Raw genomic sequence first — 19266 nt, 5'->3', positions numbered from 1 at the left:
TCTCACCCCAAATCAAATACAATTTTCCCAACATCCATAAAATCTTATTTTCCTCCCATTTCCGGCTTTATTTCCATTTTTTTTACACCTGCAGGGGAGGGGAGCAGAACCCAATTTCCTCCCTGATTTCCCCTTGGCTTCTCCTCCCCCAGCCTCAGTTTGCCTTGGAAAAAATCCCGATTTTGGTTAAAGCAGCAGCGGGAGGAGCCAGAGTTCAATCCCATCCCCAGCTCGGGATTTAATTCGGGAATTCCCGAGGGTTTGGGGCAGGGACAGGGACCCGATCCCGCTGCGGATTTTCCAGGTTTAATTTTCGGGGTTCTTTTCCCGGGGAGAGGCCGAGGGAGCTCCGGGAATTCCCGGGAAGGGAAGCGAGGCCGGGGTGGGGCCCGGAATGCGCTCGGGAGCGGCCGCGCCGGGAACGATCCCGGATCCCGATCCCAAATCCCGGCCCCGATCCCAAATCCAGATCCCGATCCCAAATCCAGATCCCGATCCTGGGGTCCGCAGGTGACACCGCCGGGAATTCGGGAGAGGGGAAGGGAAGGGAAGGGAAGGGGAAGGGGAAGGGGAAGGGGAAGGGAAGGTTCGCTCGCATTCCCGGGATGCTGCGGGGAGGGCGGGCCGAGCTTTTCCTGCCCTCCCGGCCGCGCTCGCGGCGCTGTCACATCCCGGATTTAAAGGGAAAGCAGCGATTCCTTCCTTTGATCCGGGAAAAAAGAGCGGATCCTCCCCCCACAGCCCCCCGCCCTCTCCGCTCCCCGGCTTAATTAAAACAGCGCTTAATTGGAGCCCCCCCGGCTCCGCCCGCTCCCGGCTCAGAGCAGCGGCGGAGCCCCGGAACGACCCCGGGGGAGCCCCTGGATCCCCGGAACGGCCCCTGGATCCCTGGAATAGCTCCTGGATCCCTGGAATAGCCCCCGGAACGGCCCCTGGATCTCTGGAATAGCTCCTGGATCCCTGGAATAGCCCCGGAACGGCCCCTGGATCTCTGGAATAGCTCCTGGATCCCTGGAATAGCTCCCGGAACGGCCCCTGGATCCCCGGAACAGCTCCTGGATCCCTGGAACAGCCCCGGATCCCGGCTCGACGCTTTCCGGGCGCTCTTTCCTGCGAGCAGGAGAATCCCCGGATTTCCGAACCCCCGGATTTCCGAATCCCTGGATTTCTGAATTCCCAGATTCCCAAACCCCCGGATTTCCAAGGCGTGTCCCGGCAGCCCGAGCGGACTCCGACCCCATCCCCGGCCCGCGGCCGCTCCCAGCGGCAACTCCGGCCCGGGAGGAGCCGCCGCCGCTTCTCCCGGATTTTGGCTTTTCCCGGATTTTGGCTTTTCCCGTGGATTTTTTGGCACCGGGAGGGGTCGGGGTGTGGCCGAGGCCGAGATTTCTTCCTCCCTTCCTTCCTCATCCTCCGGCTGGCCCCGGGATTGTCCCCAAGCCGGGCTTTTCCTGGGAGAAGGGAGGGGTCCCGCTGTCCCCTGGCATGGAACTGGCACCGCTCCGCCACCCCCGGGCCGGGCTCGCCGCTGGATTCCCCAGGTGCGACGGGATCCGGGCGATTCTTGCCCGGCTTTCACCGATTTTAACCCATTCCGGCTGTTCCCGGGCCCAGGACGGGGTCGGGTCTCACGGACGGGTCCTCCCAAAATCCCCATTCCCTAAAAATCCCCGCCACCTTCATCCCAAAGGGCTCCTCTTCCTCTCTGCCGCTCCCGCAGCTCCGGCACCGCGGGGAAATGGGGAATTCCCGGATTTTTTTTTGGGAAAATCCGTCCTGCGGAGCGATCCCGGGGCGGGAGGGGATTCCAACCGGGCACCGAAAAAAGGCTGGAACGGATCAGGAGGGAGCGGTGGGAGGAACGCGAGGAGGTTTTGGAGGCTGCTCCTCCCTCGGGCCCTTCCCCTGGGAAAAGGAGTTGGAATTCCATCCCTTGGGGAAAATGGGGTTGCACCAGGGTGGGGAAGGGCTGCTCAGACAGCACCGAAATTCCTGAAAATTGGCAAAAAAACCCCCCAAATTTCTGCGTGGCAGGGCTGGAAAAGGGCAGGAAATTGGATTTTTTTAATGGAAAAATGGGGGGGGGGGGGGAAGGAAAAATGTTGAGGTCCTGAAGCTCAAGGGGCTGAAAATGGGCAGAAAATTTCACACTGAGGTAGGAATTTCCAAAACCAGGTGGAAAAGGAATGAAATTTCCAGGTGGTGAGAGGTAAATTTGTGGCAAGAGTCAAAAAGATCCCGAATTTTTCCTGAGCTGCAGGAATTTCCCAAATCGGGTGGGAAATGAAAGACCTGGATGTGCTGAAGCCCAAAGTGCTGGAAAAGGAACGAAATTTTCCTGCAATTTGCAAAAAAAGAGCCCAAATTCCTCCCAATCCAAACCCCAAATCCCAAAAAAAGGACGGGAAAGGAACAGGATTCCCTCTGCTGGAGCCGGAATTGATGGAAAGAGGGAAAAATTCCTCAAATTTTCCTCCGCGGGAATCGAATCTGCTGATTCAGGAGATTCCAGGGGTCGGAGTCCTGGGAGCGCCTCCCGGAGCTCCTCCCACTCGGATCCTGGGGAAAACATCCCTTTTTTCCGGCTTTTCCCGGATTTTTCCCCATTCCTGACTCGTCCTTCTGGGGTGTCCTGGGTTCTCCTGGGATTTCAGGGATGGAAACTCCCAGAAATTTATCCTTTCTTGGAGCTTCCCTCCTGTTTTCCTCCTTTCCCAGCCCATTTTCCACCTGCTCGGGATCTCCCGGCAGGGATGGGGAGCGCCGGGGCTCCCGTCAGGAGGGGATTTGGGGCTGGAATGGGGGATTTGTGGCTGGAATGGGGGATTTGGGGCTGGAATGGGGGATTTGGGGCTGGAATAGGGGATTTGGGGCTGGAATGGGGGATTTGGGGCTGGAATGGGGGATTTGGGGGCTGGAATGGGGGATTTGGGGCTGGAATAGGGGATTTGGGGCTGGAATGGGGGATTTGGGGGCTGGGATCGCCCCCACTCCCGGGATTTTCCCTCTCGCAGCTCCCCGAACATTCCCGGCTTCTCCCGGGGCTTTGTCCCGGCCCAGCCGAGCGGGAGCGCCCGGGGGGAGGGACTGAGGTCAGGGAGGGCAGTTTGGGGTGGGAAAAGGGATTTCCAGGAGTGGGAAAACCCAGATCCCAGGGCACCGACAGCTCCGGGGTGTTCATCCCTATCACCATCATCCTCATCCCCACCTGGGAATCCACATTTCAGAGCCTTTTCTCCTCCAAATCCACCTTATTCCCTCCAAACCCATTTTCCTCCCTATAATTCCGTATTTTTCCCTACGGTCCCGCTCTTTACCCTCCAATTTCACTTTTTCCCCCTTCCAACCCCACTTTTCCCTACAATTCCCCTTTTCCCCACGGTCGCGGTGCCGATCCCGATTCCCAAGGCAGATTCCCTGTCCCTGTCGCTGTCGCTGTCGCCAGCCCGGTGCCGCCGCCCCTCCCCTCCCGTCCGTCTGTCCCGCGGTAATCCCGGGATTAGCGGCGCTCGTTCTGCACCGTCAGGATTCTCCTGCCCGGAGCCGCCGGGGCCGGGCCCTGCCCCGATCCCCGGGATCGCCCCGGGATCCTCTCGGGATCCTCTCGGGAGCGGCACCGGCGCCGGTCGGTAACGGGGACTGGGGGGAAAATGGGGAAAAACGGGGCAGAATCCCATAAAAATGGGAGATAATAGGGCAGAATTCCATAAAAACGGGAAATAACGGGGCAGAATTCCATAAAAACGGGAGATAACGGGGCAGAATTCCATAAAAACGGGAGATAATAGGGGAGAATGCCAGAAAACCGGGAAGAATTCCATAAAAACGGGAGGTAATGGGGGAGAATTCCAGGGAAACGGGGGAGAATTCCAGGGAAACGGGACAATAAGGGAGTATTTCCTAAAAACAGGGGGTGATAAGGGAACAGTTCCTAAAAATATGGGATAATCAGGGAGCATTCCTTAAAAATGGGGGATTATTCCCTAAAAAATGGGATCATGAGGGAATGTTCCCTAAGAATGGGGGATGGTGAGGGAGTATTCCCTAAAAATAGGGAATTATAAGGGAATATTCCCTAAAAATTGGGTAAAATATGGGAATATTTCCTGAAAGTAGGGGATTTGGAAGGAATATTCCCCAAAATCAGGGAATTCTGAGGGAATATTCCCTAAAAATGGGGTAAAATAAGGGAATATTTCCCAAAATCAGGGAATTCTGAGGGAATATTCCCCAGAGCAGGGAACAGGCAGCGCCGATCGGGATCGGTTTGGAGCCGTGAAGGGGAAATGGGATTTTCCATCCCTCGGGGCGTTGCTGCTGTTGTTGTTTTTAGGGATAAATCCTCCCGGGACTTTTCTGGGTCGGATTCCGGCCGGGAGAGGCCCCTCAGGGTGTCCCAGCCCGGGACAAACCCGGCCCTAAACCCCTCCCGCAGCTCTCGTTTACAAAACCAGGGATGGGTGGAATTTTTTTCCTTGAAAATTCGTGCTAAGGGTGAAAACCTCCGGAACTTCCCCCCTGCTGATTTCACAGGGAACGTTCTGGTGGCCCCAAACTCGTCCCATCCCTTTTTCCCCCTCCCACTGAGGCGAATCCCAAGGCTGGATGCATTCACGGCACCAAAAATCCCCATTTTTGCCTCATTTCTCCCCGGAGCTGGAAAATCCGGCCCAGATGCAACAGCTGAACTCAGAGTTCACGACTGAAACAGGGGAAACCCCAACTTCCTTCCCCTTCTGACCCCACATCTCCAAAATCTCTGGTTTTTACTTCAGCTGGGCTGGGTGGGGCCGAGGAGAGCCCAGATCGGGGTGAGAAAATCCCTTTTGGGTTAAAACCGCCTCTTCCCGGCACTCGGCTCTCCCGACCTCCAACTCCACACCCCACTCCTCCCCCAAACCCCAAATCCCCCGCGTTTCCCGCCGCCCTCCCTCCCGGCCCCGCGCTGGATTTCACTCCCTGCTCCTTCGGGGGTGCACAGCAGAGCAGGGGAAGCTCTGGAGTCCGAGCTGAGAGTTTCCCTCTCCCCGTTCCTCCCCAGGCTGTCCTGAGCCGCCATGGCCACCAAGGTGCCGATCTACCTGAAGAGGGGCAGCCGCAAGGGCAAGAAGGAGAAGCTGCGGGACATCCTTTCCTCGGACATGATCAGCCCTCCGCTGGGCGACTTCCGCCACACCATCCACGTGGGCAGCGGCGGCGAGGGCGACACGTTCGGGGACATCTCCTTCCTGCAGGGCAAGTTCCACCTGCTGCCCCACGGCGCCGACGGGGACCGCGCTGCCGCCGAGGCACGCGACGCCGCCGCCGCCCTTCGAGTTCTCGCGCACGGCCACCATGTCGGGCGGCGAGGCGGCGGCGCCGTCGCCGCTGCTCAAGAACGCCATTTCCCTGCCGGCGTTGGGCGCGGCCCAGGCGCTGACCCTGCCCGCGGCGCAGGCCCCGCCGAAACCCCCGCGGCTGCACCTGGACGAGGCCGCGCCGTCGTCGCCGTCGTCACCGTCACCATCGTCGTCGCCGTGCCCGCGGCTGGCCGCCAACGGCGAGGCCGAGCCCTTCCTGTCGCACGCCGGGTCCCTGCTGTCCCTGCACGTGGACCTGGGGCCGTCCATCCTGGAGGACGTGCTGCAGGTCATGGACCGGCACCAGGCCGAGCGCGGCGCCGCCGCCCGGCCGGAGATCCTGACGTGAGGGCGGAGGCGGGGGGAAAGGGAGAGGATGAGGATGGAGGAGGATTTTGGGTGGTTTTGGATGTGGATCTCGGATTCCAGCTCGGATTCCCGCCTTTCCTCACGGTGAGGATGAGGATGGAGGAGGATTTTGGGTGTTTTGGATGTGGATCTCGGATTCCAGCTCGGATTCCCGCCTTTCCTCACGGTGAGGATGAGGATGGAGGAGGATTTTGGGTGTTTCGGATCTCGGATTCCAGTTCGGATTCCCACCTTTCCTCACGGTGAGGATGAGGATGGAGGAGGATTTGGGGTGGTTTTGGATGCGGATCTCGGATTCCAGCTCGGATTCCCACCTTTCCTCACGGTGAGGATGAGGATGGAGGAGGATTTGGGGTGGTTTTGGATGCGGATCTCGGATTCCAGCTCGGATTCCCACCTTTCCTCACGGTGAGGATGAGGATGGAGGAGGATTTTGGGTGGTTTTGGATGTGGATCTCGGATTCCAGCTCGGATTCCCGCCTTTCCTCACGGTGAGGATGAGGATGGAGGAGGATTTTGGGTGGTTTTGGATGTGGATCTCGGATTCCAGCTCGGATTCCCGCCTTTCCTCATGGTGAGGATGAGGATGGAGGAGGATTTTGGGTGTTTTGGATCTCGGATTCCAGCTCGGATTCCCGCCTTTCCTCACGGTGAGGATGAGGATGGAGGAGGATTTTGGGTGGTTTTCGGACGTGGATCTCGGATTCCAGCTCGGATTCCCGCCTTTCCTCACGGTGAGGATGAGGATGGAGGAGGATTTGGGGTGGTTTTGGATGCAGATCTCGGATTCCAGCTCGGATTCCCGCCTTCCCTCACGCCGGGTGAGGGCTCGGCCTCGGGGGAGAAGCCCAGTGACCCCCTGAGCTCTCCCAGCCCCCTCAGTGCCGGAGCTGACCACGCTGGATCCCGCCGGGTGAATTCCCAAAGATTCCGGCCAGGAGGATTCGGGGTTTGTTCTCCACGGCTCTGACCCTCCTGAGCCACCACGGCGCTGTCACCTCAACCTCTGCTCCACGAAACCCTTTGAAAATCCCACGGGTGGGGAAATCTCCGCTGGGCTCCGTGTCCCTGCGGAGAAGCCAAAACTCCCCGTGGAGGAGCCGGGATAACCTCTTGTTTTAGGAACTCGATCCACAGAGGGGCCAAAAAACCCCTCTGGGGCCCAACCGGAGCGACTGGAAATGGTCGAGGAGGCGCAAAACCAACCCAAAACCCCCGCGTGAGCCACAGGTGGATCTGGCACCGAGGGATCCCTCACGGATTGTTGGGAATGCCGAGGGAATTCCAGCTGGATTTTGGGGAATAGGGACAAAAACCCTGCTGGAAAACGCTGCTGCTGGAGGAGCCACCGGGACAGGGTGGGACCTTGGCCGGGCTCCTGTCACAGATTCCATCCTTTCACCCATTCCTGGCAGTTTGAGCCCAAAATGAGGCCGGGATCCCCCTTGGGCGGAGCCGGGGCCCCTCCTGACCCCGCTGGTGCTGCTCCTCATTGCCTAATTAAGAGTCTAATTTAGGTTATCTGACTAATGACTCATTAGATTCTCGTTAAGGAACCCTTGTCACGCCTCTTCCTTCCCCTCCCCCTGTGCGTCAGAAACCCGAACCACTTTTGGTGCAAACGCCCAGAATTTGGGGATAAACCCATAAAATCAGTAACAAACTGATTAATTAGCTTAATTAGGCTCCATCAGGTTTAATTGCTATTTGGTCCAACTCTTCCCTGTTCCAAACTCTTTGCTCCCCCCACACTTTGTCCACGTTTTATTTATTTTGGGATTTTTTCCTCCCCAAACCAATTCCAGCTGTTTCAGAGCTTAATTTGTGATTAATTAACCCCAGGAGCGTGTGTGATTAATTAAACCCGGAGATTGGGATGGGAACGTGGCTCCGTGTCCCCTCCTGTCCCACAAACACACCACAGCTGCTGCTCAGACAACGGGAAGGGAAAGGGGCCCAGAACGGCTCATTTTGGGCGGGTTTCTGTGGTTTGGGGGCTCTCCAACATGGGGAGGGGGATGACACAACGTGGATGAACTTTTCCTCCTGGATTTCACCCCAATTTTCCTGGGTTCCACTTTAATCAGTGATGTAAAGATGGAGCTGTTTGGGCCCCACCTCGGCCCAGGAATTGCGAAACCGTCGCTGCCGGAGCCGTTTCGAAATAACCAAAATCAGCCAAAATCCCCTTTTTTTCCCTGTTTCGTCCCTTTTCTCACCCAGTTTTTTCCCTTCCACAACCCAGGGCTGAATTTTGGGGTGTTCCAGCTTTAATTTGGGACCTCGTCCACTCCTTTCTGTTCTCCCCCCACTCATCCCCCTCTGCTCCAGTCCTGGAAAAGCTCCTTTGATTTGCCAAATTTTGGGGGATTTTTAACCATGAAAAGGGGATTTTTGCTTTCTCGCCCCTCTCCTCCTTCCTCTCTTCCCTGCTCTAAACCCCAAATTATCCCCAAAATTATTGTTATTATCCCTGAAATTACCCCAAATATCACTTCATCCCTGAAATGTTTTTTTTTTTCCCCCAATCTCATTCTCCTGCAAAAAACCCAAATCCCTTAATTAATTATTAATTAATGAATAAACCATTTGGGATCCCTTTCCACAGGACTGGAGCCTCCTTCACTACTCCCCTAATTAATCCCTCCCCAAATTAACGATTTATTCAAACCGCTGTTGCCAAACTTGCTGATTTACTCCCAATTCCAAGAATTTGAGTCATCCGGAGCAGCCGTGACTCAGCGCCCACTCCCCCTCCCTTTTTGGGGAGTTTATTGCGGAATCAATCAAGGCTGGAATCGTTAATTAACCCCAGCAGGGGCACAGGCCTCCCTCCCTCCCTCCCAACTTCCTCGTTATCCCGGGATTTCCGGGCAGGGATTAACGCCCACGGCCGGGAACGGAACCGGGGATGAGCGCCAGCAACAGCCGGCGGGATTACCAGCAGGAGGAGGAGGAGGAGGAGGGAGGAAGGTTGTGACCTCGGGGGAAAAAGGCAAATTCTCAACAAACAGGGAAAAAAACACAGGTGGGATGTGGAAGTAAGGAGGAAAAAGAGAGAGGAATTCACGTGGAAGTGAGGAATTCACCTGGAAATGAGGAACTCACCTGGAAATGAGGAACTCACCTGGAAATGAGGAATTCACCTGGAAATGAGGAACTCACCTGGAAATGAGGAACTCACCTGGAAGCTGACATCAAACCACGCTCACCGTGGGGTCTGTGGGTGACCTCTGTCCTGGGGGATGAATTTGGGGCTACTTGGTTAATTCAGGTTCGATAAAAAGGGAAAAGAGCTCAAAAATGGGAATTTTTGGGGATGACGGGACATAAGGAATCTGGGGAGATTTGGGATCTGAGGGATCCATCCTCACTTATCCCTAATTTCACCCTCTCCTGGTTCTCATTTATCCCTCGTTTCATTACCCCAGCCCAAATTTATCCCTCATTTCCCTCCCAAAACTCACCCTCCTTTCCATTTCATCCCCCAAACCTCCTCCGTCCCTTCCCTTCGCCATTTCCCTTTCCATTCTCCATCTTCCCACCCATTTCCATGGAAAGGTTGAGGTTGAAAAAGACCTTTGAGATCGTCAGATCCAACCCGGTCACCCCTGAACGGCGTCCCCATGTGCCACATCCAGGCTCTTTTTGGGATAATTCCCAAACAATTCCACATCTCAGGATGGGACAACCCTTTCCAGGAATTTTCCTCAATAAACCTCCTCTGATACAACTCGAAGCTGTTCCCTCTTGTTTTATCCGATGGGAGAAGGGATCTCACCCCCAGCCTCCTTCCAGGGAATTGGAGGGAGCAATGGGGTCTCTCAAACCTCCTTTCTCCAGGATAAACCCCCTCCTCCTCTGCCATATTTTCCCCTCGCATTTTGTCCATTTCTCCCTCACTCTCCTGCCTTGTTCTCTCCCAATTCTTCCCTCATTCTCCCATCATTTTTGCCCTCACCATTTTCCCCCCTCCATCTCCCCCTTATTCTCCCCTCATATCCCCCATTCTGCCTCCCTCCTTCATCCCCATGCCCTCCCTTTCTCCCCGTACCTTCTTCCGCCCCTTTCTCCGGGATTTTCCCTTTTTCCGTGCATTTTTCCCCTCAGATCCTTTTCCCGCCATTTTTCCCCTCAGACTTTCGCCCCCCCCCCCACTCCCCCTTTTCCCGCCTTTTTCCCCCGCGCACGCGCGCGGCGCACAGCGCCGCCCAGCGGCCGGGAAGACTCCACGCTCCCTTCCCCCGGCCCTCCCTCCTCCTTCTCCCTCCGCCTCCCCTTTCTCCACCCTTCCCTCTCCCCGCTCCTCCTCCTCCCTCCATCCCTCTCCCTCCTCTTCCTCCTCCTCCTCCTCCTCCTCCTACCCCCTCTCCCCGCCCCTCCCGCCCCTCCCTCCGCGCACGCGCCCCGCGGCGCCCCGGCGGCGGAGCCAAGATGGCGGCGGTGGTTCAGAATGTGGTCAAGCTGTGAGTGCGGGTCTCCCCCCCCCCTTCCCCGGTCTCCCCCTGCGGCGCGGGAATGGTGCGGCCCGGCCGGGCGCGGGAAGCGGAGCCCCCCCTTCGGCCCCGCGCGCCGGACGGGACCAAGTGGGCGGGGAGGGGGGGGAAGCGACACGCGCGCATTGTTCGCGGTGAACTTTGCTGAGGGGGGCGTTAAGGACACCCCAAAATCTCCCTCAGCACCGGGAGGGCCGCAGAGACTTGAGAGGGGGAGAGCCTGGGAGGGTCGAGGGGGTCCCTCAGGTCTGGCCCTGAGAGGGTCCTGGCGAGGGCAGAGCCGGGGGGTTCATCCCTGTAAAATTCCCTATTTTGAATCCCTGCGCTTCCTCATGGATCCCTGAACTCTGTGTGCGAGCGTCCTGTAGAGGCCAAGGACGGGGGAGTCATCCCAGCACGTCCCTGTGCGTCCCTGGAGATTCCCTGGGCATCCCTGAATATCTCTAAATATCCCGGAATATTCCTGTACATTCCCTGTTCGTTCCTGCACTGCTTCCCTGTGCATCCCAGACAGAGGGTCCTGTGGAGGCCGAGCTGGGGGGAGCCTTCCCTGTACTTCCCTCAAAATCCTTGTACTTCCCTCAAAATCCATGCATCTCCCTTGAAATCCCTGTATCTCCTTGTATATTCCTGCACTTCCTTCTAATTCCCTGTATTTCTCTTTAAATCCTTGTATTTCCCTGTGTATCGCCATATTTCACTCTAAATCCCTGTATTTCCTACACATCCCCTGTATTTCCTGTAAATCCCTGTATTTCCTGTAAATCCCTGTATTTCCTGTAAATCTCTTTATTTCCTGTAAATCTCTGTATTTCCTGTAAATCCCTGTATTTCCTGTAAATCTCTGTATTTCCTGTAAATCCCTGTATTTCCTGTAAATCTCTGTATTTCCTGTAAATCTCTTTATTTCCTGTAAATCCCTGTATTTCCTGCCCTTCCCTTTGCTCCATCTCTTCCCTTCCTGCCCTTCTCTTCCCACCCCTGTGAGTGTCCTGGAAAAGCCAAGGAATGGCAAATTGGGCACTTTTATCCCCGAGAGTTTCCAGGTTCATCCCTGAGGGTTCCCAGATTTATCCCTCAGGGTTTCCCGGTTTATTCCTGATGATTTCCAGGTTTATCCCTGATACTTTCCAGGATTGTGTCCCTGAGTCTCTGCAGTTGTATCCCTGACATTCTCCTGGCATCCCTGAGAGGTTCCCCATTCCCGGTGCCATTCCCTGTGCCAATCCTGCTATTCCTGGTGTCAATCCCTGCCATTCCCAGCACTGATTCCTGCCATTCCCCATGCCATTTCGCATGCCAATCCCTGTGCCATTCCCAGCACCGATTCCTGCCATTCCCAGTGTCATTCCCGGTGCCATCCCCAGTGCCAGTCCCTGCCATTCCCAGTGCCATTCCTGGTGCCAATCCCTGCCATTCCCAGTGCCAATCCCTGCCATTCTCTGTGCCCTTCCCAGTGCCAATCCCTGCTATTCCCAGTGCCATTCCTGGTGCCATCCCCGGTGCCAATCCCAGTGCCATTCCTGGTGCCATCCCCGGTGCCAATCCCTGCCAATCCGTGCCATCCCCGGTGCCATTCCCGGTGCCATTCCTGGTGCCATCCCCAGTGCCAATCCCTGCTATTCCCAGCACTGATCCCTGCCATTCCCAGTGCCATTCCCAGCACTGATCCCTGCCATTCCCAGTGCCATTCCCTGTGCCAATCCTTGTGCCATTCCCAGCACTGATCCCCGCCATTCCCTGTGCCATTCCCAGTGCCAATCCTTGTGCCATTCCTAGCACTGATCCCTGCCAATCCCTGTGCCATTCCCAGCACTGATCCCTGCCCTTCCCGGTGCCATTCCTGGTGCCAATCCCTGTGCCATTCCCTGTGCCAATCCCTGCCATTCTCTGTGCCCTTCCCAGTGCCAATCCCTGCTATTCCCAGTGCCATTCCCGGTGTCATTCCCTGTGCCAATCCCTGCCGTTCCCGGTGCCATTCCTAGCACTGATCCCTGCCCTTCCCGGTGCCATTCCCGGTGTCATTTCCTGTGCCAATCCCGGTGCCATTCCTGGTGCCATCCCCGGTGCCAATCCCTGCCAATCCGTGCCATCCCCGGTGCCAATCCGTGCCAATCCCTGTGCCATTCCTAGCACTGATCCCTGCCATTCCCGTTGCCAATCCCTGCCATTCCCAGCACTGATCCCTGCCCTTCCCGGTGCCATCCCCGGTGCCACCCGGTGCGGATCCGTGCCGTTCCAGGCTGGGCGAGCAGTACTACCGGGACGCCATGGAGCAGTGCCACAGCTACAACGCGCGGCTCTGCGCCGAGCGCAGCGTGCGCCTGCCCTTCCTGGACTCGCAGACCGGCGTGGCCCAGAGCAACTGCTACATCTGGATGGAGAAACGGCACCGCGGGCCCGGTACGGCACCGGGAACGGCACCGGGAAGGGCGGGAAGGGCACCGGGAATGGTGGGAAGGGCACCGGGAATGGCGGGAAGGGCACCGGGAACGGCGGGAAGGGCACCAGGAACGGCGGGAAGGGCATTGGGAACGGCGGGAAGGGCACCAGGAACGGCGGGAAGGGCATTGGGAATGGCGGGAGGGGAAGGGCGGGGAATGGCGGGAAGGGTGGGGGCGGGGGGAGGGGGAGGGACACCAGGAACTGGCGGAAGGGCACCGGGAACGGCGGGAAGGGCACCGGGAACGGCGGGAAGGGCACCGGGAACGGCGGGAAGGGCACCGGGAATGGCGGGAAGGGCACCGGGAATGGCGGGAAGGGCGCTGGGAATGATGGGAATGGCATTGGGAATGGCGGGAAGGGCGCTGGGAATGGTGGGAAGGGCATTGGGAATGGTGGGAAGGGCATTGGGAATGGCGGGACAGGCACTGGGAACAGCGGGAAGGGCACCGGGAATGGTGGGAAGTGCACCGGGAAAATGCCGGGAATGACGGGGGCATGGTAGGGGAATGGCAGGAGATGAAGGAGAACAGCAGGGGAATGGTGGGAAACGATGGGGGAACACCGGGAGAACAATAGGGAAACAGCAGGGAAATGATGGGAAACAGCAGGGAAATGGTGGGAAACAATGGGGAAGTGATGGAAGGATGGTGGGAAGTGATGGGAAACAATGGGGGAACATTGGGAGAACAATGAGGAAACAAGAGGGAAATTATGGGGAAACAAGGGGGAAGTAATGGGGAAACAATGGGAAGTGATGGGAAACAATGGGGAATTGATGGGAGAATGGTGGGAAACTATGAGGAACTGCAGGGGAATGGTGGGAAATGATGGGGAAACACCAGGAGAACAATGGGGAAACAGCAGGGAAATGGTGGGGAAACAACAGGGAAATGATGGCAAAATGGTGGGAAATGATGGGGAAGCACTGGGAGAGCAATGGGGAAAGAACAGGGAAATGATGGGAAACCACAGGGAAAGGATGAGGAATAGTTGGAGAACAATGGGGAAGTGGTGAGGAAACAGTGGGGAACTGGTGGGAGAATGGTGAGGAAACACCAGGAGAACAGGAGGAAAACACTGGGAAAACAGCAGGGAAATGGCAGGAGGCAGAAAACAACGGGGAAAACACCGGGAAAACAGCGGGAAAACGATGGGGAAATGACAGGAAAGCAGCAGGCAGGGGAAGGGGGCTGGGGTCTCTTTGGGCCATTCTGTCACATCCTTGGCAGAGTTTGGGGAGTTCTGCCAGGACCTGGGGTAATTCCCAGGAGTTTTGTCCCTGCCTGGCCGGATTTTTGGGCATTTCCTGGGATTTCTCCGCAGGTCTGGCAGCCGGGCAGCTCTACTCGTACCCGGCGCGGCGCTGGCGCAAGAAACGCCGCGCCCACCCCCCGGAGGACCCCCGGCTCTCCTTCCCCTCCATCAAACCCGGTACTGCCCCACTCCCTGCTGCGTTCCTGGGAATTCCACCTGCATCCGCCCCCAGCCCTCACCCACCCTCCCCTTCCCCGTTTTTCTCTGGGCTTTTCCCCATTTTTCCTGTTGTTTTTCCTGTCCCAGACACAGAGCAGGCCCTGAAGAAGGAGGGGCTGCTCTCCCATTTTTCTCAGTGTTTTCCCCATTTTCCCCCATTATTTTTCCCCCTTTTCCCCTGGGTTTTTATCCCATTTTCCCCCGTTTTTTTTCCCCTGGGTTTTCCCCCATTTTCCTCTGGATTTTTCCCCCATATTCCCCTGGATTTTTCCCCCATTTTCCCCTGGGTTTTTTCCCATTTTCCCCGTTATTTTCCCCCATTGTTTTCCCCCGTTATTTTGCCCATTTTCCCCCGTTCTCACCCCATTTTCCCCGTGTCCCAGAGGCGGAGCAGGCTCTGAAGAAGGAGGGGCTGCTCTCCCATTTATCCCCATTTCCCCCTGTTGTTTATCTCCATTTCCCCCCGTTGTTTATCCCCATTTTCCCGTGGATTTTTCCCCATTTTCCCCCGTTCTCACCCCGTTTTCCCGTGTCCCAGAGGGGGCAGGCTCTGAAGAAGGAGGGGCTGCCTCCATATCCCCATTTCCCTGTTTCCCATCCCCGTTCTCACCCCATTTTCCCCGTGTCCCAGAGGCGGAGCAGGCTCTGAAGAAGGAGGGGCTGCTGGCTCAGGACGGGAGCAGCCTGGAGGCGCTGCTCAGGACGGACCCTCTGGAGAAGCGCGCGCTGCCCGACCCGCGCATGGACGACGACAGCCTGGGCGAGTTCCCGGTCACCAACAGCCGCGCCCGCAAGGTGCCCGCCATTCCAGCGGGAATTCCAGAGGGAATTCCAGTGGGAATTCCAGCGGGATACCGGGAACTCCAGCGGGATACCGGGAATTCCAGTGGGAACCGGGAATTCCAGTGGGAATTCGGGATACCGGGAATTCCAGTGGGATACTGGGAATTCCAATGGAAATTACAGCTGGGAATTGGGAACTTGGGATGCCAGGAACTCCAGCAGGAACCGGGAATTCCAGTGGGAATTCCAGAGGGAACCGGGAATTCTAGTGGGAACCGGGAACTTGGGATACTGGGAATTCCAGTGGGGAACCAGGAACTCCAGCGGGAACTGGAAATTCCAATGGGAACCGGGAACTCGGGATACCGGGAATTCCAGCAGGAATTACATCAGGAATTCCAGTGGGAACCGGGAATTCCAGTGGGAATTCCAGTGGGAACCGGGAATTCCAGTGGGAACTGGGAATTCTAGTGGGAACTGGGAACTTGGGATACTGGGAATTCCAATGGGGAACCAGGAACTCCAGTGGGAACTGGGAATTCCAATGGGATAACAAGAATTCCAGTGGGAACCAGGACCTCCAGCGGGAACCAGGAATTCCAGTGGGAACCGGGAATTCCAGTGGGAACTGGGAATTCCAGTGGGAACTGGGAATTCCAATGGGATAACAGGAATTCGGGAACTGGGAACTCCAGCGGGATCTGGGAATTCCAGTGGGAACCAGGAATTCCAATGGGAATTCCAGCGGGAATCAGGAATTCCAGTGGGAATAGGGAATTCAAGATACTGGAAATTCTAGTGGAAATTCCAATGGGAACCAGGAATTCAGGATACCAGGAATTTCAGATGGGAATTGGGAATTCAGGATACCGGGAACTCTGGGAATTCCAGCTGGGAACCGGGAATTCCAGGATGGGAACCAGGAATTCCAGGATGGGGACTAGGAACTCTGCACCAGGAACTGGGAATTTTGGGGTGGGAACTGGGAATTCCAACCGGGAGCTTGGAATTTGGGGAACTGGGAGTTCTGGGACAGGGACCAGGAATTCCAGGATGGGAACCAGGAATTCCAACCAGGAATTGGGAATTCTAGGATTCTGAATCATTCCCTTTTTCCTTTCGGCTTGATTCCTTCTCCAAGCGCTTTTCCACCCAATCAGGCCCTTCCGTGACTCTTTTGGGGGGGATAAAACGTCCAAAATTCCCTCCCTGTCCACAAAAACCTTTGGGTGCCTCTTGTGGGACAGATCCAGCTGTGGCCCCTCCTGCATCCCTCCCTTTTTTCCCCTTTTTTCCCCTTTTTTCCCGTTTTTCCCGGTATTTTCCCTGCTCTCACCCCTCTGTTCATTCCCAGCGGATCCTGGAGCCCGACGATTTCCTGGACGATCTGGACGACGAGGATTACGAGGAGGACACGCCCAAGCGGAGAGGGAAGGGCAAGGCCAAGGTGAGGAATTCCAGGCCATTCCTGAGAATCCCTGGGAAAAGGACGGAGCAGCCAGCAGAGCCGGGATCGGCTCCCAGAGCCCTCGTTTGTCCCGAATTCCCGGGGATTTGTGGTCGTTTCCGGGCCCTCCCCACCGCGGGGCACTGTTGGCTCGCTCCTCTCGCTCCTTGCCCTGCTGCCCATCCCGGATTTTCCCCGAATCCCGTTTTTTTTTTCCCAGGGAAAAGGTGTCGGGGGGGCTCGGAAGAAGCTGGACGCCGCCATCCTGGAGGACCGGGACAAGCCCTACGCCTGTGACAGTGAGTGCTGGGGGGGCTCGGGGGGCTCCAGCCCAGAGCCAGACCCCCGGGGAGGGCAGGGCCGGGTCCCAGCTCCCTCCCCTGCAGCTGGATGGAGTTTTTCCCACTGGGAATCCTGGGGAGCAGCAGGATCCCAAAACCAGGATAAAAAAACCCAGGATAAGAACGAGAACGAACTTCCCAAACAGCCCCAAAGGCCCCTCCCTTTCATCCCAGTGGTTTTCCAGTGGGATCCCAGTCCCTGGGAACCATTCCCAGCCCTCCCTTAAGGAGCTGGGAATTCCCAAAAACCCCTGGAGCGGGGGCTCTGTCCCTCCAGCCCCCAATCCACCAACCCAGGGGAGAAGGGGATGGGGAACGTGAGGGAGGCTTCGCCAGCTCCTTCTTCTCTCTTCTTCCTCCTGTCCTGCCACTTCCCAGCACTAATTCTCCCCTGGCTCCCTGAGGTTGTGCTTTTCCTGCCCTTTTCTCCCGGTTTTCCGTGTGTGTCCGTGTCCTCTCACGACTTCTCTTTCTGTGTTTCAGACAGTTACAAACAAAAGCATTCCTTGAAACCTCCCGACCGAGGTAGTTCCGCTCTCTCTCTGCTCGTTTTTCCTGCTCTTCCTCCTTTTTTTTCCCCCCCCTTTTTTTTTTTTTTCCAACGACAACAAAAACAAAAAGAGCCCAAATTCCCCCGTGGAGCCGCGGGAGGGGGGAGGGAGAAGCCAAAGGCCACGGGAGCGACGTCAGCGCCGGCCCCGCTCGGGCCCCCTGACCCTTTTCCAGCAGGGAACGGGGCCGGGAAAACAAAGATTAACCCCCCCCTGTGGAGCCAGCAATGGGAAAAACACGGAGTTTGCACCCCAATCCCGGAGTTTGCACCCAAATCCCAGAGTTTCCACCCCAAATCCTGGAGTTTCCACCCCAATCCTGGGGTTTCCACCCCAAATCCTGGAGTTTGCACCCCAGTCCTGGAGTTTCCACCCCAAATTCTGGAGTTTCCACCCCAAATCCCAGAGTTTCCACCCCAAATCCTGGAGTTACCACCCCAAATCCCGGAGTTTGCGCCCCAATCCTGGGGTTTCCACCCCAAATCCTGGAGTTTCCCCTCCAATCCCAGGGTTTCCGCCCCAGTCCCAGAGTTTGCACCCAAATCTTGAAGTTTGGACCCAAATCCTGGAGTTTCCTCCCGAAATCTCAAGAGTTTCCACCCCAAATCCCAGAATTTGGATCCAAATCCCAGAGTTTGGACCCCAATCCTGGAGTTTCCACCCAAATTCTGCAGTTTCCACCCCAAATCTCAGAGTTTCCCCCCCAATCCCAAATCCCAGGATGTGCTGCTGCCTCCACCCCCCCCCCCAGTTGTTTTCCTGCTCCAAATCCGCAGAGTTTTGCCTCAAAAAAGCCCCAAAAGCGGGGATGGGCCGCAGGTGGGGAGGGGGATTTGGGATCTTCCCGGGAGGCTCCTCTGCCTCCCCTCGGGAGGAGAATTCCAGAGTCAGGTTTGGAGATTGTCCTGGAGCTTTTGGGGGGAGAAAAGGCGATTTTGGAGCTCCGTGGATGGGGAGGGAAGCGGGAATTTCACGGGAATTTCACGCTGGGATTGCGGCTTTTCCCTGCTCCTGCTCCAGTCCCATTTTCCCCACAGATCCCAGGGCGATTCCCGGGGTTTTTATCCCAAAAATCCCAGCCTGGGCTGCAGGATCCAGCCTCCCTCTGGAAGTTCAGCCCTGTTTTCCCTGACCCAGCTGCTTTTTCCCTGATTTTTCCATGGTCTGGGGCAGATCCTGAGGTGGAAACGGATCCAGAACCTTCCGTGGTGTTCTGGAAAAGCCCCAAAATCAGGAAATCTCATCCCATTCCCAATTTTTGGAAAAATGCAGGGGAAACTTGGGAAGCATCTGTACCAAGGCCTGGAATTCCCCCTCTGGCGCTGCTTTTTTGGGATTTGATCCCAATTCCTCGGGCTCGTCCTTCCCACGCCGAAATGGGGCTGGAAAGGGATTTTGGGGTGTCCTTGGATAAGGAAAAACCCCAAAAATCCCTGGAAAAGCAGCTCTGGGGAACTGGAGCCCATTCCCTGATCCACGAGGAGCCGGCTTGAGGCAGGAATCTCCCAAATTCCGGGGTGGGAAGGGGGAAAACCGATGGATTTGGGGGTTCTGAGGAGCTGGGGTGGATCCAGAGCTCCTGGCACATCCCTCCATGGAACCCCAGAATTCCCAAGGTTCCCCTTCCCTCGCTTTTTAACCTCGGGATGGGATTTCTTGGGGGGTGGGAAATCTGGAATTCCTTTGGGATCCCAGGGAATTCACCTGGAATTCCTTTGGGATCCTGGGTCATTACCTGGAATTCCTTTGGGATTCCAGGGAATTCACCTGGAATTCCTTTGGGATTCCAGAGAATTTTCCTGGATTTCCTAATGCCTGGAATTCCTTAGGGTTTCCACGGTGTTCACCTGGAATTCCTTTGGGATCTCGGGTCATTACCTGGAATTCCTTTGGGATCCTGGGTCATTACCTGGAATTCCTTTGGGATCCCAGGGTTATTACCTAGAATCCTTTTGGGATCCCAGCTCACTACTTGGAATTCCTTTGGGATCTCGGGTCATTACCTGGAATTCCTTTGGGATC

At 56.6% G+C, this 19266-nt stretch overlaps 3 protein-coding genes and 1 long non-coding RNA gene across 5 annotated transcripts; 2 read left to right on the top strand and 2 right to left on the bottom strand.

The window, feature by feature from the left end:
• Nucleotides 1-306: 306 nt before the first annotated feature.
• On the bottom strand, nucleotides 307-5052 carry LOC127060740 (collagen alpha-1(IV) chain-like). The gene is made up of 2 exons (XM_050984836.1): nucleotides 1678-5052; nucleotides 307-1451 (listed from the first exon to the last, which is right to left on the bottom strand). Exons 1-2 carry the CDS (start codon nucleotides 1928-1930, stop codon nucleotides 307-309), a joined length of 1398 nt encoding a protein of 465 aa, XP_050840793.1. The 5' UTR covers nucleotides 1931-5052.
• Nucleotides 1404-7264, top strand: CDC42EP2 (CDC42 effector protein 2). The gene is given in 3 exon segments (XM_050984582.1): nucleotides 1404-1541; nucleotides 5042-5267; nucleotides 5269-7264. Coding segments are annotated over 2 exon segments (630 nt in total). The 5' UTR covers nucleotides 1404-1541; nucleotides 5042-5057; the 3' UTR covers nucleotides 5689-7264.
• Nucleotides 5834-9855, bottom strand: LOC127060680 (uncharacterized). Of its 2 annotated transcripts, XR_007779933.1 has the most exons (3): nucleotides 9763-9855; nucleotides 8874-8946; nucleotides 5834-8835 (listed from the first exon to the last, which is right to left on the bottom strand). It is a non-coding gene; the product is annotated as an uncharacterized LOC127060680 (long non-coding RNA). The 2 variants fall into 2 exon arrangements; XR_007779932.1 differs by having other exon boundaries at nucleotides 5834-8946.
• Nucleotides 9856-10092: 237 nt separating this feature from the next.
• LOC115485577 (zinc finger protein ubi-d4-like) lies at nucleotides 10093-18870 on the top strand. The gene is made up of 7 exons (XM_050984469.1): nucleotides 10093-10174; nucleotides 12447-12607; nucleotides 13973-14080; nucleotides 14754-14917; nucleotides 16260-16352; nucleotides 16573-16651; nucleotides 17177-18870. The coding sequence occupies exons 1-7, from the start codon at nucleotides 10143-10145 to the stop codon at nucleotides 17791-17793; spliced, it is 1254 nt and encodes a 417-aa protein (XP_050840426.1). The 5' UTR covers nucleotides 10093-10142; the 3' UTR covers nucleotides 17794-18870.
• The last annotated feature ends 396 nt before the right edge of the window (nucleotides 18871-19266 follow it).

Source organism: Serinus canaria, chromosome 25 (genome assembly GCF_022539315.1).
Source record: "Serinus canaria isolate serCan28SL12 chromosome 25, serCan2020, whole genome shotgun sequence".
Classification (NCBI taxonomy): Eukaryota; Metazoa; Chordata; class Aves; order Passeriformes; family Fringillidae; genus Serinus; species Serinus canaria.
The sequence above is the reverse complement of the archived record's forward strand: the minus strand, read 5'-3'. Positions and strand labels throughout refer to the sequence as shown.